Source organism: Moschus berezovskii, chromosome 14, assembly GCF_049115385.1.
Source record: "Moschus berezovskii isolate FMDL1 chromosome 14, NW_MosBer_1.0, whole genome shotgun sequence".
Classification (NCBI taxonomy): domain Eukaryota; kingdom Metazoa; phylum Chordata; class Mammalia; order Artiodactyla; family Moschidae; genus Moschus; species Moschus berezovskii.
In genome coordinates, this window is record NC_142473.1 from 45,504,507 (window position 1) to 45,529,427 (window position 24,921).

Sequence of the window (24,921 nt, forward strand, 5' to 3'; positions counted from 1 at the left end):
ACTGAGCGACTAAGCTCATGTAGTGCCTTCAGTGTGCTTTGTATGAGTTCATCTAATGCTCACAACAGCCCTATTAGGAGGAGATAGTTATTATTATTGTCGCCCCCATTTTACAGATAAAAAACCAAGGCACAGAGAGTTTAGGTAATTTGCCCAAGATCATACTAGTAAGTGCCAGGCCTGGAATATGAATACAGCTCTCTGGATTCCTTAGTCTATGCTCTAGAGACAACGTGTGAAAAATACTAGACTGAATACAACGTAAGTACTGAACAAACATTTCTCTCTTTGTTCGCCATCCCTCCTCCAGAAGTGTGCCTTTTCTGTCAATAACATCTCAGTCCTGTGGTTTGGCAGAATCCAGGCTTGGACCTGTTGTTTCTCCACAGTCTTTGTGTCTGAACCTTGCATCCCTCCCTGCCAGAGGCCCTAGTAATCCCTATTGTCCCAGGGACCTGGAAAACCCACTTCCCATGTACCCTGCCTGGGAACTGACTTCCCACTGTCAAAGCTCGTTTTCCCCCTGGAGCCCCCCAATCCCATTTGGCACCTTGGCACCAAGGCATTGCATGGTGCTGCCATCTGGTGGGTATAGATGACCACTGACACCACTTTGCCATTGATGGAGCTTGGTCTCCTGCTCCTCTTTAGTCCTCAGATCAGGATACCCTTCTCCGAAGGTAATTAAGATCCATTAATGACTGGTTTTTCCAACCCTGGTATCAAAAACATTCTGAATGTAGGCTTAGTATTGGGAGGATGGCAGAGTGGCTCCAATACTTTGGTCACCTGATTTGAAGAGCTGACTCACTGGAAAAGACCCTGATGCTGGGAAAGACTGAAGGCAGGAGGAGAAGGGGATGACAGAGGATGAGCTGACTGGATGGCATCACACACCGACTCAATGGACATGAGTTTGAGTAAGCTCCGGGAGTTGGTGATGGACAGGGAAGCACGGAGTCCTCAGTCCGTGGGATTGCAAAGAGTTGGACACAACGGAGTGACTGAACAACAACAGCAAGATTGGCTGTACTTGTGAGTAAGAAGTCCTACTTGCTGTGTTGTGCTGTGCTCAGTTACTCCATCGTGTTCAACTCTGTGACCCCATGGACTGTAGTTTACCAGGCTCCTCTGTCCATGGAATTTCTAGGCAAGAATACTGGAATGGGTTGTACTTGCCCCCTACTCAATCACATAAAGAGGGAAGCTGCCTACCCAATATAAAAGATGGGTAAAATCCAAAAGTTGTGCCACAAAGACCCTATCAAGGATCTCTAGCCCCTCGCATAGACTCTTCAAAATACTCTTTCCCCTTGTAGCAGTAGGAGACCTTAGGTTCAAATAATAGGTATAAGTTTACAGAAATATATTGTCCTTGAGTCTCTGCTAAGCCTGCTCACACCCATTGCCTGATTAACTTCACAGTGATCCCTTTTCTAGCAGCTTTCCAGTTTCAGAAAAGAGGCCCATTACTGAGACTATGAGACAGGTTATATACACATTTGTAGTAAACCGGGCAGGGTCTGGGGATGTGGTCATTCAGACAAAACCTCAGGGGCTCAATCTCTACCCAGGCATTGTTTATAGGAGGGCTTCCATAGAGGCTAACTCTTTTCTGTTCTTGTGACTCTGAAATCTTTCTGGGTTAAGTCTGTGTATTCCCTTCCAATTTGCTTGTTTAAAACCAAAGATTTAGGGAATTTTAGTGGGAATTAGAGGGTCCTGGAAACCAGCCATTCATTTGAACATCCTATTGACCTATGTGCCCTTCTGATGGTGAAGACAGACATTATGAATAGAAAGTCAATGTGCTGGAGTTCAGCTCACAAAGTTAAGCAACTTGCTGCCTATAGTTCTGGTTCCTGTTAACTTCCATTAGGGGAGAGAGAACTGATACTGGTTGGTGGAGAAACGAACTATTGCTGAATAGCAAATGGCGTTCATGGAATTCTAGTCGAGTTCATCATATCCTGGAAGGAAAGCTCACATGATCCTGAGTACCCACTATATATCCTGCACTAATGAAACATTCTGCCTGGTACATTCTCTCATTTCATCATCACAACCAGTTCTCCCTCAAGTATTATTTATATTTGATGGAAGGGGAAACTGAGCCCCTTTGGTGTTTTGAAGCTCGTCCAAACTCTCGTAACTAATAAGTGGTGGCTCTGGGATGAGAGTTGTGGAGCCTGGCTGCGCCTACAGTGAATATTCTTTGAACTGGTCAACTAGAGCTTGTGACCTTTCAGAGAGAAGAGTCTGATCCACATTCTTCTTTTACTGCATTCAGTCCTCCACATTACAAATAGATGATAGGGTCAGCTGGATCAAAATATAAAGTCACACAATCTGTTCTGTTTTCTATTTGAACATTATTTTTAAATTTGGGTTTTTTTTTCCCCAAAAAGAATGTGAAAAAGGAGTATTGCTTCTCTCTGTCCAGCTCTGTGGTGGTTTAGGAAGATCCTGGGAAGAGCTGAATTTCCAGGTCCCCTCCTGGGAGAGAGTATGAAACAGGAGTAATTAGACCTTTACCATTAGCTGTATTCAAAGCCACTGCTTATAAATTCATCTAACTAGAAGGAAGTCCAGAACCTCTGTTTGTGATCTGATTATACTTCTAGAGGAAAAGAAAGAGAGATAGGTTTTATTCTCTCATGGATGTAGATTTCTGTACCTTGATTTTTTTCCGCAGAAATAGTCTGTACTCTCTTTTTTCATATGTATGGACTCATACATAGTACCCTCCTCTACTCTCTATCGGAGAAGGCAATGGCACCCCACTCCAGTACTCTTGCCTGGAAAATCCCATGGACGGAGGAGCCTGGTGGGCTTCCGTCTATGGGGTCACACAGAATCGGACACGACTCAGGTGACTCAGTTGCAGCAGCAGTTACTCTCTATCTAACCTACACGCATTGTTCTCTTTCCCAGTTGTGGGTAGAAAGAAAGCTTCCAAGCTCTCTAGTTTGTGTCTGTTTTCATAGTACCTTTTGGGAGTTATATATGCAAAGCATTGGTTAAAGGACTTCCAGGCTGATGGCCATCAAATGCCCCTTCATTGGTTTTGTGTCCACCCTCTTTTGCTGGGCCAGGTTCAGAAAACATCACTTGAGGGAGCTGCCTTGGGTACCAGGATCACAGCTGGTTGGGGTGCTGGCATGCCAAGGGACACTCTTCAGGACAGGAAAATTCATCCCTGAGACAGAGAAGAGGATCGAAATCTGTGTTTTGAAGAGTCTTTGAGGGAATTTTATTCAGGTTCTGAGAAGTGAGTGTTCAGCAGAAAGGGATATGAATAAGCATTTGCTCTAATAACAAAATAGTGTCAGTCACTGGAGTCCAGCCATGCCCCTCTGCTGTGAGGCACAGTTCTGTCCTCCCTAACATCAATCACAAACAGCATGTACAGGGACTTACAGCTCACAGAGAGCTTAATCCCCCCAGGGATATTTCTGTGCAGGATCTCCACACGCATTGGGATGAGGCCGGGCCCACATGAATGACAACTGGGGTTACAAGACACAGTTTGTCCTGGAACTGCACAGACTTAAAAAATATATATAGCTGCTGCTGCTGCTGCTGCTAAGTCACTTCAGTCGTGTCCGACTCTGTGTGACCCCATAGACAGAAGCCCACCAGGCTCCCCCGTCCCTGGGATTCTCCAGGCAAGAACACTAGGGGCGTTAAAAACCTTTGAGGTGGTTGGTAGTGGAGGTGGTACAGAACCTTCTAAGAGATTCCTAAAAGGGTTGACTCCTTTGACAGTTGTGGGGTCTGGAGACATTCAGGAAGCCTGCTGACAGGGTAAAGTCAAGGAAGAAGTGGATGCCCACGGGGCCTGACCGAGGGCGAGACAGGACAGGCCATCCGGCCCACGCTTCCCTGGCCTGCCTGCGTCCTGGCAACCAGAAAAATGGTTGAAAGCCGGCAGGTGGGATCCACGCGAGAAGCCCAGCGGTCGAGCGGTGGAGCGCTGAGCTGAGCTCCCTCCGGAAGCCTGGAGGTTTCTGTGCGAGAGCAAGTGGAATACCCCTAGAGGTGGAATCTGCCGGCCTAGGACTGGGACTGGTGGCGCGCCCTCTCCGGGAGCCTCGGCTCTTGGGCAGCCAGCGCGGGCGCGGGTGGAGGCTCCGGAGCGCCCCTGGAGGGCGGGGGCCAGGGGCGGCCAGCAGGTGGGGCCCCGGGCCGGACTCCGCCCCCCGCGCCCTCCCCGTTGGTCCGCGACCGCCCAGCCCCGGCCCCTCTTCCGAGCCCGAGCGCGATTGGTGGCGGCGCTTGTCGCTCGGAGGGGGCCGGGCCGCTGGGCTCCGCGGTTCTCCCTGCCGCCGCCGCCGTCCTTCCAGCAGCGCGGGCGGGTCGGACCGCCAAGGCAATCGGCGCCCGGCGATGGGAAGCGGCGCGGCCGCGGATCCAGGCTGTGGCAAAGTTTCCCAGACGCTCGTATCAAGGCGCGCGGCTGCCGACCACCCGTGACTGCTCCGAGAAAGGCTCGGAGATTTTTAATTTGGAAAAATAATCCACCTCATTTCCTTTGTCAAGCTCTCTCTCAAGGCGGCCAGCGGCGGGAGCTCCAAACTTGGGCACGGCGGCTCCACTGCCGGCGGTCCGGGCTTTGGAGACCGTCGGGACTCAGGTGCTCCGGCGCCCGGCGGCCCCGGGCGTCCGAGGGGGTGTGATCGCGGGGGAGTCCCGGGTGCGCAGAGAGAAGGGGCCCCCGGGAGCTCTATATGGAGGAGGGAGCCCAGAATGGTGTGCACCAGGAAGACCAAAACTTTGGTGTCCACTTGCGTGATCCTGAGCGGCATGACCAACATCATATGTCTGCTCTACGTGGGCTGGGTCACCAACTACATCGCCAGCGTGTATGTGCGGGGGCAGGAGCCGGCGCCCGACAAGAAGCTGGAGGAAGACAAAGGGGACACCCTGAAGATTATTGAACGGCTGGATCACCTGGAGAATGTCATAAAGCAGCATATCCAAGGTACGGGCGCCGGGGGAAACTTGGGCAGCCCACAGGGCCGGGGAGTGCCCAGAGCCGTGCGCGGTGCACCGAGGCTGGTGGGCATCTCTCGAGTGACTGCGGGGCTCTGAGGCCGCAGACGCTTGGCGGGGCTGCGTGTATGTTCTTTCCTGAGTACGGGACTCTCAGTGTCGGCGGCCGTGCGCGCTTCTCCAGGGCACACGTGTGTGCGCGGAGCTCCACGCGCGGGTGTGTGCAGCTCGCTGGCGGTGTGGGGGCGCGTTGCGCACGTGTCCCAGTGTGCGTGTGATTACCGGCTAGTTGCTCGAGGGCTCTCGGGGTCGTACCCAGGTCCGGTTCAGAGTGTGGGTGCCTGTGAATGTTGGTGTGTGTACAAGGGAGCGCTCAAAGGCAATCGAGCTCATTTGCCTACTGTAGGGCCTACGGGGAGAAGCGTGAGAGACCCAAGTCGTTACCATTTAGGACCTGCAGGCTGCGGGACGAGCCGGAGCTGGGAAGACTGCACGGCCCTAGTCCCAGTCCGGCTGTGAGCGGCCCATCGGCGACTGGGTGTGCAGAGGGATCTGTGGCTAGGAGTGCTGTCTGAACCTTAGCGGTCTCCACCCGCACCACAGCCCGCGGCTCCAAGACCCTCTCCAAGAGCAGGTGTTGGCGCGGTTAAGAAGCACTGTCCACTGCGGTGGCGCCTCCGCCCAGGACTGGGAGAACCCGCCCTGGGCTGCCAGTGAAGGCCAGTCCCTCCGGTAGCTCCACTCCCAGGCCCAGGGAGTGGCTGGGGCAGAGCAAACAGATCCGCGCGGGCTAGGTCTGGAGTCTTAGGCTGAGACGGCTGATTGCGCTCCAGGCCAGGGCTGGGGTCAAGGGGAGGATGGGGTACGGAGCGCTCTCCCCAGGCGACCGTGTCCGATGAGCTGTCAGAGGCAGCAGATAGAGAGCTCTGGCCGGGCACCACAGGTCAGAGTGCGCACACACATGCCCGTCTCTCACATTCACATTTCTTCTTTGCTTCTATTCCTCCTGTTTTCTACCAGGCTTGTCAGCTTTTTAAGGGCAGGACAGCGCCTGCAGAGCCTAGTTCACCTGTCAACCAGGCAGACTTTGGCACATATCTGGTTGATTATTTCTCTCCCAGCAGCACTCATTTGTTTACACATGGTTGTCAGGATCCAACCTTGCATCTGCTGCCCCTGCCATGGTGGGGACAGCTGCTGTCTTTACATTTGGTTTGTTTCCCGGTTTGTACAGAAGTTCCTTCCCAGGGGGAGGTTCAGGTGAGTGCAGGAGAGGTATACATATCCATGGTGCTTCCTGACTGACTGATGACTTTAAAACAAGTTCATGGCTCTGGCGCTTCTGCTTCGCAGATCTCCTTGGTACCTGCCACTGGGCTTGCATAGCAGACCAATTTATCTCTCTGATGTGCCTGTTGCTGTGTTTCTTACTTGTTCTTTTCCATCCTGTGGGTCCAGATTGACAATTAGTCAGCAGTAGAAGTACAGGGTTTGCCCCAGGGTGATTCATAATGTTCCCAGAGGGATGCAGGCCATACCTTACTTTGACATATCTGGTTTGCCCACAGATTTTAAGAGATTTTCATTCACAGATTGTGTGTGTGTGTTCATGTTTTTGGAAAATGATGCTCTTGTGCTTTCCAGTCTGGTCAGGGAGGAGGTAAGCAAGATACTACACTGGGAAGCAGTGAGGAGATCTTGGGGTCATGGGCTCATCCCAGGATGCACCGCTGTCATGTTGAATGTGGACCGTATCATGTGATTTATAAGACTCTACATGAAAATGAGTGCGGTGTGGAAGCTGAAAGGAGCCTTTGTGTTTTTGCTCCCAGGAAACCTTACAGCTATGCCTTGGTTGAAACTTTCAAATGTATACCTGAAAAAATTGAGAGGGGAAGAAAAAAAGAGGGAGCATTGTCCTTAAAACACATGGTGGTCCAGCTCTCTTGTGTATGTGCAGTGACTGTATTATGAGTCCTGTGGATATTCAGAAAAGGCCAGATTCTTAGGTGGAAAGGTAGAAGCCATAGCTCATAGTGGGGTGGGGAAGGGTCAGTGACTTAGCGAAGACTAGCCAGGAGGCAGGGGGAGGCATAGGATGCTTGGCTGTTGTGCCATGATGGTGTTGCGACAACTAGTGACAGCACCCCCAGTGATGCTGGAGCCACCCTTGAGCAAGTATTTGCGGGCATTTAAAGTAAAATTTGGTTTCCCTGGTGGCCCAGCTGGTAAAGAATCTGCCTGCAATTCAGGAGACCCAGGTTCAATCCCTGGGTCAGGAAGATCCCCTGGAGAAGGGAATGGCTATCCACTCCAATATTCTTGCCTGGAGAAGTCCATAGGCAGAGGAGCCGGGTGGGCTACAGTAAATTTAGGGATTTATCTTACTTATGTAAGGGGCCTATGGTGTTTGGAACTGGCCGAGTGCCACTTTCTGAAGGCACGGGGTGGGAAAGGAAAAGATCAGAGGCTTGTCCGTGATGATATGGGCCATTTATGTGTATTCCACTGTCAAGTTTCCTCTAGTTAGTAGGGAGGGCCTTTTGAGCAAACCAGTTTACTCTGCTAAGCTCAGGGGGAATAGGGATAATAATAATAGTTAGTAGCTAAAAATTGTATAGCACCAGCTGTGTGCCAGGCATTATTTAAGTACTTTATGTTTGTTGACTTATTTAATTCTCCTCCTCCTGTGAGGTAAGTTTGTAAGCTCCGTTTTACACATGGAAAGCTTATATAATTTGTCTAAGGTACAGAGATTTAAACCAAGCTCATGTTGCTTCAGGACCTATGTTCTTAACTGCATGCTAGGCTGTCTCTTAAGAGGGCCAGCCAGTCACAGGGGCAGCAGGGCTCTCCTAGAGTCACTGGATGGTGGGAGTGGGTGTCGGAGTTGGCGACCTCAGAGGGTGGCTGAGGGATGATGGAGTCATAGCCTTTCCACCTGGAGTCTCTTCCATAGTTAAACTCAGGAAGCTCTGGGCTTTGTTTCACACCAAAAGGCAGAGGTTACATTCACATAAGAATTGTTTGTGGAACACCCAGGACAGTTGCTGGCACAGTCTTCAGAGAGTGTGTTGGATGGCAGAGTAGATGAATGAAGGAGCCCAGGGCCCTGGTTAGTCATTAATAAAAGCATTTCCATTCTCCGATGACTATGTTTTGCTTTGGAGCCTTGCACAGGCTCCTCTTTGCTTTGGAAAGAAAGTTGTCCTGGAAGCTGCAAATGTCACAAAATGTTCTACTGGATGTTCCATAGAACTTGCAATTAGAAGAGGCTTTGGAGCGTCACCCTGGAGCTACATTCTAGTCATGACTGAAAAGTCTATTTTCCTCTTGGGGGTTGCAGTGATATTTCATTTTAATTTGTTTTCTGATTGAATGATTTAATTAGATGGTGTTTGGGAATCTCTTGGGAATGTAAATTGCAGTTTTGATAATTATTTTTTAACCAGATAGATGGTAAATGAGAGGGTGGATAACTCCAGATTTTAAAAATAGCATCCTGATGGATTGAAAACACAAAACAAGTGTTAGTACAGGTTTGGTCTTAGAGGAGAAAGATGGAATTGCTGGAGGTGGTACAGTGGGTTAAGTAGAGAGTGTGAAGGAGGCTGGAGTGTTGGAGAGCTTAGGAAATGGAAATGTGGGTTCACGTCTTACCGTGGAAGTCAAGTAGAAACCCAGACAGCTTTTCTTTTTTCTTGGTTAGTATCTTTTTTGAATCTAAAAAAGAATGAGCCAACGTTAAATAAAATATTTTAAAATGTATAAAATTCCTCTAATTCATTCTAATCTAACCCAGCTATTTTGTATTTTGACATTGCCTTCTAGCTTTGTCCATCTGGCTCCATGTTTAAAAATGCAGGTGTCGTCGCGGTTTACATGTAATTTTCTATTCTGCTTCCCTCAGTTTGCTTTTTGTTAGAAGCATTTTTTCAATATTTGCTACATAGTTTATTGATTTTGTTGTTGTTGTTCAGTTGCCCAGTGGTGTCCGACTCTTTGTGACCTCATGGACTGCAGCAGGCCAGGCCTGTCTGTCCCTCACCATCTCCTGAAGTTTGCCCATTTTCATGTCCATTGCATCAGTGATGCTGTCCAGCTATCCCATCCTCTGACACCCTCTTCTTCTTCTGCCCTCAATCTTTCCCAGCATCAGGGACTTTTCCAATGAGTCAGCTGTTCACATCAGATGACCAAAATACTAGAGTTTCAACTTCAGCATCAGTCCTTCCAATGAGTATTCAGGGTTGATTTCTCTTATTGATTTAGGCCTTATTTATTGGAGACCTGGTATGTGCCAAGCACCACACTGAGTGGTGACTTTGGATACAGTGGTGAATCCAGAACCTCCTGGTCCCTGTTGTAGTGAACGCGTTTTTGCAGGATGGTAGTATACCTCTTCTTCAACACAGTTTGGGTTTGAGTCAGCCAGTTTACTGAAAACCTGGTTAAAGAAGAAACTAAAACAAAATATCACATACATGCATTAAATATTTTGTTTTACTGTGCATTTATTCCTCAGCTTTTTGATGGAAGGCCACGGCTTTATCTTTGGTTTGGATCTGTTAAAACTGAACTAGAAATCTGACGTTGTGAACAGTTTCATTCAATAAGCCACTCTCATAAAGTGCTGTTTACAAAGTCTGATTTCTAGTTCTGTTTTCTTTAACATTCATCGAGAACTTGAAGGTACTTATGAAGCAGTATAGTGGCCCACATTTTTATGACTTTGGTCTTTTGCAGTGACTTTGTTCATGAGTAATTTGACTGCTACTTATGTGATTCGTTCTATAAAGTCTTTCCAAAGCTTTAAATGAATTTTCTTAGAAATAACTCTAAATTTTTAGCAATGATCTTCCATTTGTTATATAATATGTAATTAAGTTACGCTGTTACCATGACAAGTACCAAGATTCTAAACACATTTGGAAACAAACCCAGTGTACTCTTGGTTGGCTTATAACTCCGTTGTTAGCTGGAGATGCGAGTGGGTTGAGGGAGAGAAACTGACACAGAGGGCCGGTAGCATCCTGGTTTGGTTTTGTTTTTCATGGAGAGAATGAAAACATGCTTAATCTGGAGAGGCAATTAACTGGAGATTTCTTAAAGAGAGGGCTTCCCTGGTGGCTCAGCTAGTAAAGAATACCTCTGCAATGTGGGAGACTTGGGTTCAGTCCCTGTGTTGGGAAGATCCTCTGGAGAGGGAACAGCTACCCACTCTAGTATTCTGGCCTGGAGAATTCCATGGACTGTGTTATCCACAGGGTTGCAAAGAGTCGGACACGACTGAGTGACTTTCACTTTCACTTTCTTTCTTAAAGAGAAGTTTTACTGTATTTTTAGTGACTGCATAATATTCAACCTTCAGTATACCATTATTGATTTAACCCCTTGCCTATTACTGAACATTTTCTTTTCTGTTATAACTAAGCAGAAATAAACATCTTTACCTCACTGTGTTCTTTTGAATGACTTTAATGATGCATTTCCACAAATGGGATTATTACTGACTCAAAAAATATGAGCAATTTTTATGAAAGATTGTTTTTCAAAAGGAAAATCTTTCTATACAGCCAATGGCAATATAATATTGTACCTGCTTCTCAGAGCCTGGCCAGCCTTGGGTGTTACCCTCCAACTGTTTTCTGGGCAAATGTAGCCACTGTCAAATGTTCTCTTCTTTTGCTTTGTTCTCTTTGGATTACTGTAGAACTTAGCATCTTCTCCCCAGCCCTATGTTTGTTTTAACTTTGCACTGGTGTCCTATGCTGGTTTTTCTCTTGGGATATCAGTGTTTGCGATTTGCGTAGTTTATGTATGTGTTTTATTTCCATATATCATTAATTGATGAAATTTATATCATGCCTGTATTCTATTTTATACACGTAAGTTTTGCTTTGCACATATGCTTTAGGGCAGTGATTCTCAAACTCTGTCCCCAGGAGCCCCAAGCTCCTAGAAGGTTTGATCTGGGACTTAAGAAATAGAAGGGTCAAGTGAGGTCCCTTTAAGCCCTCCTTTCCTCACTGTCTCCTCTCTATGCAACCAATGTTGTTTCTCTTTCATCTGTCTTATATTTGGTTTTGTAATTTTTAAAAGGACTCTGCTTTCTTTTTTAAAAGGGGTTGAAAATCACTATTTTGGAAGAAAAGGAAACATCAGACTGTTAGATTTCTTCGAGGGATGATGGTAGTGTAAAAAAATTAAGAGAATAAACAAATCTAAAATGAAATTGAATTCCTGGGTGGTATTCTTGTAACATCTATTTACCCTTCTGAATACCATGATTAATAATGTATTACATTATATGACTAATTTCTAAATCCATTATCTTATTTCACTGAGTCAAGATCATCTGAACAATGCGAGAAATGGATTATTAACTGCTTTTGTTTCCTAAAATTTTATTAGGCATATTATGTGCATATTAATGTACCAGTAACAATAATTAATTCAGTAACAGTGGGTTGGTCACCAAGATTACAAACACATATATGGGTCCTAAAAATCAGAAAATATCCAAGGCCCAGTTGTTGGGAGGGTTTGTTTGTTTGTTTTTTTTTGTCCCCTTATAGCTTTTGGATGTTACTGAGAACGGGCTGATGTCCTTCTCATCTGATCCCTGACTTGGCAGGGTTGTAAAGAAGAGGATATGATGTTTGCAAAATGCTTGAAGATTATTTGAGGAAAGGGTGTCATTTAAAGAGTAAACTTATTTGTCCTTCGGAATGAACTGTGGCATGTGAAATTATAATAGTAACAGAGATTGATATTTTGAGAGAGTCCAATAGCAGAATTTAGAGGTTGAGCCCAATTATCTTTATTAATAGCCCAGGACCATATCTTCGTGGAGTAGAAAAGCCTTGCCAAAGGATATGACTTTTTTTTTTACCATGGCCAAAGAATTTTCATTTTTATCCAGAAGTGTGTAGGCTGTAAAATAAATGAATTCCACATTCTTTCCCACTCACTTGACATAAATTGTTATTTGCCCTTGATAAGTAGGTTGATGTAGAGCCTCAAGGAGAATTCAGAATGAAATGTTGGAGAGCCACAGTTTGTTTTTCTGGTTTGTGAGGGCCTTGAAGGTCAGCTTTGGTTATTCGGATTTAGGTGGTCTGTGTTTTTTTAAAGGTGTTTATGGGATCCAGAGAAAGTGCAAGGTTACTGGAACATCTTCACTAGTGTCCTACAGGATTTCTGATATCACCTAACTTGGAAAGTTGAATGGGCTACTGCTTTGATGTAGAGTTTGGGAGTTTCCAGGTTGTTGCCACTTTTCGTTGCTTGTGTTCTGTTCTGGAGACTAGGACAGATACGGTGCCTTGTGAGAGGCATATTGGAGGGCAGCCCAGATTGAGCTGATATTACACAGAAGGTCCTTTGGGGGAACACCAAACTGAGAGTGACTGGTGAATGTAGCCAGAAGGCGCCAAAGTGGGATTTGAGGAGAGAGAGAGATGCTGGAAGGGCAGTCCATCAACGTGGCATGGGCACTGTGGTAGAGAGAAGGGGCAGAGAGGCTTAGGTCCACTGGTTGATGGTCTAGATTCTGTAAATGGTGGATTGCACTTTCATGCTGACCTGGAAAGTCTCCCTAAGGCTGGAGCGCCTTGAATTCTGCAAAGACTTGATAATTCCATTGTGCCTACAGTTGCCAACTTATCGAATTTCACTTAGCCTTCGGGGTCAGAGTGAGTACGATTCCACAAGGCAGTGCTTGAGCACAGGTGTTCTCGATGCTCCCTGCTCTTCACACACATGCCTTCACATGCAGAGCACACGCCCCAGGGCAGGGCCAGGACCACGCACGTCCCAACACGTTGCATTCATTTTCACTCCGACCCTTTCTCTCCCACTCGAGAAAGCATATTAATATGCAAGAGAATGTGATAACCTTGACATGCCTTCAGTTCATAGTTAAACTTAATCATTCATATGCTTTGGTACTTGAATTATTGTTAATAACACATTACTGCAAATGGTTCCAACTTACAATATGTTGTGACAATGCCTGGAAACAGCTGCTGTTCTGGAATCTTCGGTGTGACTCTGTGTACTCTATGGACCCAGCTGAATGCAGCCCACTGGAGCTTTAAGCAAGAGGATTCCTGATAGTGTGAACAGTAATGCTTTGGTAGTTTTTTCTGGCTACACAATTATAGATTAAAATATGTTGCTAGGACAGATCATCCCAGTCAGTAGGTATGTATTTCAGAGATGTAGTTCTCTTTCACTGCCCAACATTCAATTTTAGTTTTGTGAAGGTTTGCTTTTGGGGAGATGAAGCTGCCCTTAATGATGCCAGTGGAAAACCTTCAGTGTCCAACTCTGAGGGTGACAGACTTCCCTTATAATGGTATTGCTGAAATGGTACTGGACTGGCAGGCACATTTTGGTGGGCTACGTTTGTTACCACTATCCTCTCTGAGCTCACATAAACACACTGTTTGGAGAGATCCAGAGAAGTGACATTAGCGCTCATCCCCTCAGGACAGATAAGAGCAGTGGAAAATGATGCCTGAAGAGGAGGCTAAGGCCAGCTCTTCGGCGTGATTGGGTTCATTCCACCCACGTCCAGAGTTTAAGATTCGGAGTAGAGCACCTATTTGAGATGGTTAGATGCTGCATCTATACTTAATTTTTTATCATTATTTTGTAAAATTTTTATTTACTTGTTTATTTTTGGATGTTCTGGGTCTTTGTTGCTGTACATGGACTCTCTCTAGTTGCAGCAAGCAGGGGCTTCTCTTGTTGCGGAGCATGGGCTCCAGAAAGGTGGGTTCAAGAGGCGCACCACCTCCTCTTGGGGTACGCAGTCTTAGTTGCTCCAAGGCATGTGGGATCTTTCTGTACCAGGGATCAAACCTGTGTCCCCTGAATTGGCAGGTGGATTCTTAACCACTGGACCAACAGGGATGCTGCATCTTAAGTTCTGGTGCCTGGCTTGGCTTCAGTGGTCTGACTTGCTTATTCATCTCTGTCCTGTGGGGGCTTAGAGTTAAAAAAGCCACTGAGATCCTGCAGGAGAGGGAAGGCAGTTCAGCGACCTGGGCAGCACAGGATTTGAAACTTGGGCTAATAAGTGTCATGGAGAAGGAAATGGCAATCCACTCCAGTGTTCTTGCCTGGAGAATCCCAGGGACAGGGGAGCCTGGTGGGCTTCCGTCTGTGGGGTCACACAGAGTCGAACACGACTGAAGTGACTTAGCAGCAGCAGCAGTGGTAGATTAGGACTTCGGAGCACAAGATTGCTTGGGACAATGAATATAAGAGTTAGAAAGCTAGGGAGAGATTTTAAACTACAGAAATGCCAAATGAGAATGAAAGTTAAGGAGAGATTTGAAGCTACAGAAATGCCAAATGATAATCTTAGCCAAACCCTTGATTTATTTTAAGAGCAACAGGCATATAAAGAATTGAAGCTGGATGATATCAAAAGGAACAGAGGACGAGAACTACTCCTGTGTGTCAGAGACCGGGCGAGGTGCTGTCCATGCATGATTGCCTCTCATCTGCATGCTGAGGGAGAGTTTTAGAGGTTAGAACACTGAGGCATACTGACTTAGAGAGTTTGCCCAAGGTCACAGAGCTACCAGATGGTGGAGCCAAGAAGGGAAACTGTCTCCAGCATTTGTGCTCTCTCCAGAAGAGAAAAGAAGATGACAGTCTCACAGAGGAGGGACTGAAAGATCATTTTATCAAAGATGGTTTTCAAATGTAAGCTTAGACGCCTTAGGTCCAGCAGGAGACTGATAAAAAGGGATCCAGGCAGGCGGCTTGCTCTGTCCTCGTATAATTAAGGAACCTCGGAGTTGGGGTGCCAGCATGGGAGGCTCCGGAAAGCCCTTTCTCTGGAATCACTGTGAGCCCCCCAGGAACTTGGCCTCATAGGAAAAGCAGGGTGTGCTGGCTGCAGGCTAGACCTCACATGTGACTTTCAAACTCCTACAGTGTGCCAGGTCCAGTGCTTTCCTGTGCACTGGCACAGTCATGTGGCTCCTCAGGTGACCAACTAGTCCTGCTTGACTTCCCCTCTTTTTAAAAAGTTTATTTATTTATCAGCCACACTGCGTGGCATGCAGGAACTTAGTTCCTTGACCAGGGATCGAACCTGCACCGCCTGCAGTGCAAGTGTGAAGTCTTAACCACTGGATTGCCAGGGAAGCCCAAGGACTTTCTCTTTTTTAAAAGTGAAATTCCTATGTCCGCGGAAGACCCTCAACCTTGAGAAAACCTGGAAAGTTGGTCATCCTCAGCTTCTCAAGCTGGTCAATTCTTTTCAATGGTAACTCCTAGCATTATGGTAAAAATAGCTCTTCTGATTGCACCACATCTGTGTCTTCTGCTCTCTGATCTTAAACGTTGACTTTGTCCAAGAGTGGTAGAGGGGATGGTGAGGGTCTGGCAGCCCCTGCCCCATTTTTTCTGCCCCCACAAGCTGCCTCCTCTCTTCTTTGTATTCATTCTGCCTAGTACTCCCTGGTTTTTTTTTTTTTTTTTTTTCAGCTGTCTGAGCCTCTCAGGATTTGGAAAGGAAAAAACAATTGTTGTAAAGGAAAGCTCTAATAAAGTGGTTTGGGCACAAAACATCAGCAGCTGTTTATTTGCCCTAAACAGTAGGAGTCCGTATTAATAACCTTATGAGTTATATGCTGGGAAGTTAAAAGTAAGCAAAAATCTTACTTGAGACCCACAGATGTGACTTTATTCCTTTATTGAACTAATCTCTCTTCCTGTTTATGCTGGTGACATTTTCTATTATCCATGTGGAGGATCCGTTTTGATCTTCTGTTTCAGATTTATTTAGCTCTGCCTGGGTAGGGTCCCAGAGGAGAGAGGTTTTCTGGTTTCTTTGTATTGCAGTTATGATCCTTGGTGTTTGTGTGGTTCCTGCCTCAAAGGATCTTGATGAGTGGGACAGGCTTTTTGTAATTAATCATCATCATATTTCTCTGAAGGGAGAGAAGGAGCAACCAAGTAACGGGAGGCGTGTTGGTAAGGCTTTAGACCTGCCTCACAGTTGGAGAAGCAGTCTTTTAACATTTCTAAATCTCACTTTAATAATAAACTGATCCTCTGATTTACTTTGCTTTCTAAAAAGAGTATATGGGAGGAAAGTATAACAGGCAAGAATTATGACGTATACTCTCCAAGACTATAATTGGGCCAGACTTTTAAAAAATTTTATTATAACCTGAGGGCCCTCCCCAGTGTCTCAGTGGCAAAAAAAAAAACAACAACAACAAACAAAAACAAAAACAACCCACCTGCAATGCAATAACCATAGGAGACGCGGGTTTGATCCCTGGGTTGGGAAGATCCTTGGAGGAGGCATGGCAACCCACTCCAGTATTCTAACCTGGGAAAACCCATGGACAGAGGAGTCTGGTAGGCTACAGTCCATAGGGTTGCAAAAAGTAGGACACAACTGAAGTGACTTAGCATGCATGCATGAGGATTTATATTAGGAGGAGAGTCCAAAGGAAAATAATGGAAGAAAATTTTATCAGTGATTCAAAAATTAAAAGAACAAAGGAGAGGAGGGTTTGTAGAAAGAGCTCTGAACTTGATAGAGAAGAAACTGGAAGAAGAAGAGAATCAGTATCTGTTGAGCACCTGTAGTATGCTAAATGCTTTACACGTGAAAACTCATTTTAACTTCGTAAGCAACCCTGTGGGATTATGTTGTTATTACCCCCATTTTACAAATGAGGAAATCAAGTCTTGTGACTGTAGTTAACTTGTCCAAGGCAATGCAGTTAGTCAGTTACCTTTCTCAAGCTCCTTAGTACAGAGCTAGGTACCCTCTTGTTTTTCTGCTCCAGTGATGCTAAAGCAAGAGAAAATAGGATTACGCCTTTCTCTCAGTAGGAAGGTTGCAGCTGATACTAGAAGGATTCATGAGAGGAGCAGGACCCTGAGGTGGGTTACCACGTGACTGTTTTGTCAGTGCCCTTCCCTGCAGGTGCAAGAGGTGGCCTGTGCCAGGGGTTGTCAGGGTGGAGTGCTATGGAAGGCTGAGAGAGACCGAAGGCCTGTCTCTTCACATTCAGCAGTATCTCTGTTTCTAGGAGAAGACTTCAGTTCAGTTCAGTCGCTCAGTCGTGTCCAACTCTTTGTGACCCCATGAACCACAGAACGCCAGGCCTCACTGTCCATCACCAACTCCCGGAGTCCACCCAAACCCATGTTCATTGAGTCAGTGATGCCATCCAACCATCTCATCCTCTGTCGTCCCCTTCTCCTCCTGCCCTCAGTCTTTCCCAGCATCAGGGTCTTTTCCAATGAGTCAGCTCTTCGCATCAGGTGGCCAAAGTATTGCAGTTTCAGCTTCAACATCAGTCCTTCCAGTGAACACCCAGGATTGATCTCCTTTAGGATGGACTGGTTGCATCTCCTTGCAGTCCAAGGGACTCTCAAGAGTCTTCTCCAACACCAAAGTTCAAAAGCATCAATTCTTTGGCGCTCAACTTTCTTTAGAGTCCAACTCTCACATCCATACATGACCACTGGAAAAACCAGAGCCTTGACTAGACAGTGCTTTGTTGGCAAAGTAATGTCTCTGCTTTTTAATATGCTGTCTAGGTTGGTCATAACTTTCCTTCCAAGGAGTAAGCGTCTTTTAATTTCATGGCTGCAGTCACCATCTGCAGTGATTTTGGAGCCCAGAAAAATAAAGTCAGCCACTGTGTCCATCGTTTCCCCATCTATTTGCCATGAAGTGATGGGACCAGATGCCATGATCTTAGTTTTCTGAATGTTGAGCTTTAAGCCAACTTTTTCACTCTCCTCTTTCACTTTCATCAAGAGACTCTAGTTCTTCTTCACTTTCTGCCATAAGTGTGGTGTCATCTGCATATCTGAGATTATCGATAATTTCTCCCGGCAATCTTTATTCCAGCTTGTACTTCCTCCAGCCTAGCATTTCTCATGATGTACTCTGCATATAAGTTAAATAAGCAGGGTGACAATATACAGCCTTGACGTACTCCTTTTCCTATTTGGAACCAGTCTGTTGATTAATGTCCAGTTCTAACTGTTGCTTCCTGACCTGCATATAGGTTTCTCAAGAGGCAGGTCAGGTGGTCTGGTATTCCCATTTCTTTCAGAATTTTCCACAGTTTATTGCGATCCACACAGTCAAAGGCTTTGGCATAGTCAATAAAGCAGAAATATATGTTGTTCTGGAACTCCCTTGCTTTTTTGATGATCCAGTGGATGTTGGCAATTTGATCTCTGATTCCTCTGCCTTTTGTAAAACCATCTTGAACATCTGGAAGTTCATGGTTCATGTATTGCTGAAGCCTGATTTGGAGAATTTTGAGCATGACTTTACTAGCGTGTGAGATGAGTGCAATTGTGCGGTAGTTTGAGCATTCTTTGGCATTGCCTTTTTTTGGGATTGGGATGAAAACTGACCTTTTCCAGTCCTGTGGCCGCTGCTGAGTTTTCCAAATGTGCTGACATATTGAGTGCAGCACTTTCACAGAATCATCTTTTAGGATTTGAAATAGCTCCATTGGAATTCCATCACCTCCACTAGCTTTGTTCATAGTGATGCTTCCTAAGGCCCACTTGACTTCGCAGACTTAAGTGTGAACAAAACCATCTCCTCTGCTCATTCAGAGCAAAGCTTCGCTGAATTGTCTTCCAAGATCAGGGAATGGGGTCAAGTTGGGGCCATGAAGGGGTGCGTTGCATACAGAGGAAACTGCAGACATGTCCAGGCTTTCCCGTGATTCCCATTTAATCAAGAAAGCAACATATCTGGGCTCAGGTGTAGAGAATGTGGGCCCTAGTTCTGTGGGCAGGTGTTGGAGATGGACCCCAGATCTGGCACTGAGGCTTGGGGTGGAGGCTTGGGATAGTTGGAAGAAACCACTTCCAAGTTCCTGTTGCCCTCTCCTATGACTCAGAGTTTAACAGTGACCTGGGAGGTATTCCTCCCTTCTGTTGGTCACACGCTCAGATTCTTTCCTTCCTTCGTCCAACTAGCTTTTATTAAGCACCTAGTAAGTGGTGGAGGTATGTCAGTGGAATGAAGACAGATGTTTGAAAGGTTTGCAATGAAGTGAGGTAGTCGGGTGCCTTCTGATAAGGAGAGGCTTGAAGAAAATTAGGTGTCAGCTCTGTCTGGGGTAACAGTTCCAGGTGGAGGAAACAACCAGTGCACGAGGTCCGAGGTAGGAGTGGACCTGGTGTATGTGGATTTGAGAGCAGTGTGGCCAGGGCAGAGTGACTGCGAGGAAGGGGTAGGGGGTGAGGTCAGGGAGGGCCAGTCGGGGAACAGGTTTTACAGGCCTTGGAGGACACTGTGAGAGAAATGCTCTGGGAGAAAGGGGGAGCCCCTGGAAGGGGTTGCAGAGGAGCCCAGCTTTTAAAGGCACCAATCCAGGCTTTTCTGTGGGTGCTTCTGAACACCTGTTATGGGCTTTGTGCCAGGTGTGTCAGGAAATGACAAAGTATGTAGGACATAGTTCTTTGCTTTGAAAATCTCATCGTCAGGCTAGGAAGACAACCCAAGAAACAGCTGATGATCTTTTGCAAACTAACAAATGTAGTGAGGGTTAATATTGAATTCTCGAAGAGTGTGCTGGTAGAGCAGACTCTACAGAGGAGCTGGGATTTAATGACACATTTTTGGAGAATGAGGAGGATTTAGAGGAGTGGAATAGAGAAGATTAGGAGAGGGCAAGTTCAGACATTAAGTAAAACCAACAGTTACCTGGAAGAGGGAACCTGGAGTCTTGTGAATCGTGGCAAAGCGTGTGCAGGCAGACAGTGGCTGGAATCAGTGTGGCCTTTTACAGACTGGGTGATCTTGGGCAAGTCTCTTCACTTCCCTGTGCCTCAGTTTCCCCAGCTGTGGAAATGAAGATGACTGCTCCTTAAATTTCCCTTAAGGGTTGAAATTAATTGAGGTGCTGATTAAATGCGGAACCGGACAGCCCCCCACCCTGCCTGTCACGTGGAGGGCGTGTGGGAGGGAGCACGTTCTTTCCTTCAGTCCTCCTCTCTCCCTCTTTGCTTCATGCCCACCACCTTTTCCTCTTGGAGCTGGCATAGAAAATATGGTCAGGGATACATTTTCTGGTTGTAACACCTAGACTGTCAACCTTGACCCCTGTTTCAGTGCAGCTGACAGGATGAGTGTGTTAGGACTTGCCCAGTAAAGGCAAGCCTGGGATGGTTCAGCTTGGAACTGTGGTGTTGGAGAAGACTCTTGAGAGCCCCTTGGACTGCAAGGAGATTCAACCAGTCCATCCTAAAGGAGATCAGTCCTGGGTGTTCTTTGGAAGGATTGATGTTGAAGCTGAAACTCCAATACTTTGGCCATCTGATGCGAAGAGCTGACTCATTTGAAAAGACCCTGATGCCGGAAAGATTGAGGGCAGGAGGAGAAGGGGACGACAGAGGATGAGATGGTTGGATGGCATCACCGACTCAATGGACATGGGTTTGGGTGGACTCTGGGAGTTGGTGATGGACAGGGAGGCCTGGCGTTCTGTGGTTCATGGGGTCACAAAGAGTCGGACACGACTGAGTGACTGAACTGAACTGAACTGAGATGGTTCAGAAGTGAGGTTAGAGAGGAGCCCAGCCTCACACTGTGACATTTGGACACCTTGAGTGTCTCAGTTTGATTTGACTGTTGCCTGGAAATCTTTAAGTCCGCAGGCCTGGGGCCCTGCCCACATTTGTAGAGAAATATTTGTTTTGTAAAATAAAGCCCACTTGGCATCACAGTGGTCCGGGGACAAGGTTAGGAATGCACTGTTTGTAGAAACCTGGTGGGAGAGTTATGCAAGGTGTCCTGTTACCTGGTCAGAGAATCTCTTTCCTCAAATCCCTGGTGGTGGAAGAGCCTCCTGGAGGAGAGAAGTGTTTTCTTCCATCTCAACCCACCTGCCAACAGAACTGAAGCTGCAGCAGCCTGTCTTCCTGCTGGGGGGAATTTGATTTAACACAAAGAAACGTGACTTATAATTTCAATTGCAGGCAGGAAGGTGTGATTTAAGACAATTGTCAGGAAGATTCAATTTAATCTTTTCTTTCTTTCTCCTCTACAAAGGTGCATTTTGTTGCATGATCTAATTTTAATATACATTCTTTACAACTCAAAGATAGATGTAGTTTCATATTGAGAAGGTACATTCTACATTTTTTTTAAAAAAGTACTTATCTATTTAAAGTCCGTTTTGAAAAAGATCCCTTACTAGTGACAGAAAACTGAGGAACGGTTTTTCTTTTTTACTAGAGAGAATTGAAGTAAATCATTATGAAACTTCCTGGACAATAAACCATTTCTTGATTAGTGGGAATTTTTTTGATCACTTAAGAGTAGGGGGATAATAATTGCCTTAACAAAACAATTAAAATAATTATTTTATGTACCTAAAACTATACACTTGTGAATGTTTTTCAACAACAGCTAGTTGTTTGTTTTCTTTTTCCCTTTTTTAAGCAAAACAGCATATGTATTTTTTGATTTGTAATCACTTTAGAAGTACAGAAATTATGCATTGAGTTTTATAAATAAAAAATTGAATATTATTTCACTCTGGTCACTATTAGAAACAAAGTATTGTGTTGTGCAGCTCAATGCAGCCCCTTCTTTCTTTCTTCACCTACTAAACAAAAAAGTTGAGCTGTCCAACTTTGGCAGTTCCCAAGTCATATGTCAACTGTGAAGGCTATTGTCTGAAGGTTCTTTACTGAGATTCAGAGTATACCAGAACCAGAAGGCACAAGAGGACCCTCACCCTCAAACTTTGTGCTGAGGGATGCACGACCCAGAGCAACTTGGTGACTGCCCTGAGGATCCTCCTCTGGGTGCCAGAGATTCTGGGATGGGGGTAGAGAGGTCCTGAGTCAGGTCTAGAAAATTCCCCTCTATATCCAGTTACTCCCTTCAACATGAGAAGAAACTTCCGCAGTGAGAAGCAGCCCTTTGTTGTATATTCTCAGATGAAGTCAGGTGCTCCAGGGGCAAAGGATGGGCAGATTTCTTTCAGTGGGGTGAGGATTCACACCCAGATCTCTGGCTTCACAGTTGTCTGGAAGGGAAGCCAGGGGCCCAAAGAGCTGATTCTTGTCCCTCCTGGCTTGGGGGTGGCTTCCGTGAGGCTGTCTCATGCTGTGCCCTCCTTCTTGGTCAGCAACAGGAAAACATGCAGTCCTGGGGCCTCTCTCATGGCCTCTCATGGCTTACACTGCTGTTTCAAGGTTTAATTAAAGGGAAGCCATGGCTCTGTGTGTGTGTGTGCGTAAAATGTGCTTTCCTGCACTGAGATCTCCCAGGAACCAGCTTGTGAGAAAAGCCTGGAGCTTCAAGGGACCCTTGATGTCTTTATTGTAATGAAGCTGTCACTTGTGGTCACTTTCAAACGAAAGCAATCTTGTGGGTACAGAAGGGGAAGAATAAACCATACCAAAAGTGGAGAATGACTCCAGAAAATATGTAGCGGAACAGGATGTCTATGTTTCAGGAGGAGAGATGAAGTTGAGATCATTTAAATGGATACCTGGTGAGTCAACTGGAAGGAGAGAGTATAGCTTAATTTCCAAGAAAGAATAAAGAACTCCTCCGGGCCCTGGAGCTAAGGGAAAGTTAGCTTTTGGCTTCTGGCTGGACTCAGCCTCCTCTCTGCCCTGAGGCCTCTGTGAGAGCCACACCCTCTCAGGGTGTCTCTGGCGTGATGGTGGTAAATTGGGACCTGCCCTTTCACACTCAGAAAGTTCATGCACTGTGAGAGGAGGAAGGAGTCTCAGAGGATGACTCTAGAGTCAGGAGAGGGTTTTTCCTTCCTGCTCTGTTGAAATTCCTTGGGCATCACAGGCAGGAAACTGGTGCAGGAGCAGGGCTGGGCAGCCCAGACCTCCTGGTCCCCCGGGTGCCACGTGGGAGATCACCCACCCATGGGTGCAGGTCTTCACAGTGACCCAGCACAGCTCTCCCAGCCTCTCCAGTTGGTACAGCCAAGACATGGTCACAGGAAGAAGTTTCTTCTCAGACTCTGCCCACCAGCACAGAGCAGCCCATTGGCAGGAGCTAAGGATTACTACAATTTTTCTTTTCCTATTAGTCCCTGATATTTTCAATTTAAAAAGAGTCATTTAAGCAGTAGGGTGGAAGAGGGCATAGTAGACATAGGGGGAAAATTGAAAATGTCATTTAAAAAGGACTATTCCATTCTTCTTATACCTCAGTAGACAGATGGCTGCCTCACCTTTTGCCCGTGGCCACGAGCAAATAGCCCAATGGGTGAGCTGAGGAGAGCAGTGATTTTGATTTTCTTTTCATTTCAAACAGATTGTATAGCCCTTGGGGTGTGGGGGACCGGCGGAATGAAGCTCTGAGCTGGGAAACTAATTATGCCTCCCTGCATGGCTGAGCTAGTTAATACCAAACTGTCATTGAGGCTGATTCTTCCCCGGGGCAGAAAAGCTTCCCAAATTCCTTATCAATTTCTCTTTGCCTTGAGAGCGGAGGTCTTTTGGTCTTTGCCAGTTTGCAAAAACAGGAGCAAAATCCAGGAAGCTTCTCAAAGCTCTGAAATGGCAGTTTGGGTTCTGGTCCTAAACGTGTCTTTCTGATATGCAGCAGCCCTGCCTCTTTCCGCTCAGACAAGGTGCTAAGACTTGAAGTCAGACAGATATGGCTCAAATCCTGGTATGGCCCGTCATCGGTGTGACGTTGCCCAGAGTATCTAGGACTGGAAATAGATTGCTTGTCTGCTCTGTCCCTCCCCTCTTCCCAGCAACATGAGCCAAACGATGGGTCACCTGAATTGTAGGCCTGCTTCACTTTGTTGGTCCTAAAACTGAGACCCAGCCAGGTACGTGACATGGTCATCCACCTGTCAGTGGAGCTCACACAAGACTAAGGGTGATCAGACATTCATAGTGCTTTTAAATGGATTTTTAACTTACTTATCAAGCCCATACATATCTTTGAAGAATGGTTAAATATATTATTGTTTTTTGTTCAGTTGCCCAATTGTGTCCGACTCTTCTTGACACCATGGGCTGTAGCACGCCGGGCCTCCCTGTCCCTCACCATCACCTGTAGTTTGCTCAAGTTCATGTCCTTATTCATGCCATAGGTAATAAACTGGCTATGTATTGCAATCACTCTGACTCCAGTACTTTCTGTCCCCCTTTCCCCTGATCTGGAAATCTGCAGTCCACAGTCCTAGCAGTCCCTGGCTAGCCAGACGTCTCAAATAGCAGTCGGTCCAATAAAATCTGTGGGTCTTTTTAAAGATAGAAATAATGGTTTTAAATATTGGGTAGAAACATTTAAAAGTACAGCCTTTGTGATAACATGAAGATCATAAATATTCAGTTTGTGCACAATCTCAAGCAATTAGGCAGATGCATATTTCCAGGGAGGGTATGTTACCCTGATGGCTGATGGGGTAACAGGTGACTTCAGTCTGATTGGAGAATGAAGTCTCAGAGACAATCCTATTCCTTTTCCTCCCTTTGCCAGACCGTATTCCGTTACCTGCATCTATATTCCCATACTTCAGCTGAGAAATTTCGAAGTTCTGGGAGACAGAAAACTCACCAGATTCTGTATGCTAAGGTGGTGACTAATTCAGAGTTGAAGCGAAACAGCTTGTTTCCAGCCTTGGAGGACTGGTGTTATGTAGCAAGACTTGGTCTTGGCTATTGAGTGTTCATTTGTTTGGAACCCAATTCTCTCAGTGTTGAATTCCCACTAGAGTTAATTGTTTGTCTTTTGGAGAACTACCAAACATAGATTGAGATCACTGATGGGAAGATACAATTTAGAAGTGTCCCCTTCCAAAGGAGACTTTGGATCAACCAGGAATTCCTTCTAACTTCTAAAAAGAACAAGAGTTTTAGCAACTGTATATCCCTAGGTTACCTGGGACAAGTGAATTTCAAATA

At 46.0% G+C, this 24,921-nt stretch overlaps 1 protein-coding gene across 3 annotated transcripts in view; it reads left to right on the top strand.

The window, feature by feature from the left end:
* Window positions 1-4,276: 4,276 nt before the first annotated feature.
* Window positions 4,277-24,921, top strand: part of GALNT18 (polypeptide N-acetylgalactosaminyltransferase 18) — a 361,090-nt gene continuing 340,445 nt past the window's right edge. Inside the window, exon 1 of one of the 3 annotated variants that reach the window (XM_055423366.2) lies at window positions 4,277-4,984. In XM_055423366.2, coding sequence (XP_055279341.1) covers window positions 4,750-4,984 — 235 coding nt within the window. In that variant the 5' untranslated portion in view covers window positions 4,277-4,749. The remainder of the gene's footprint in view (window positions 4,985-24,921) is intronic. The other 2 variants (XM_055423367.2, XM_055423365.2) reach the window with 2 other exon arrangements.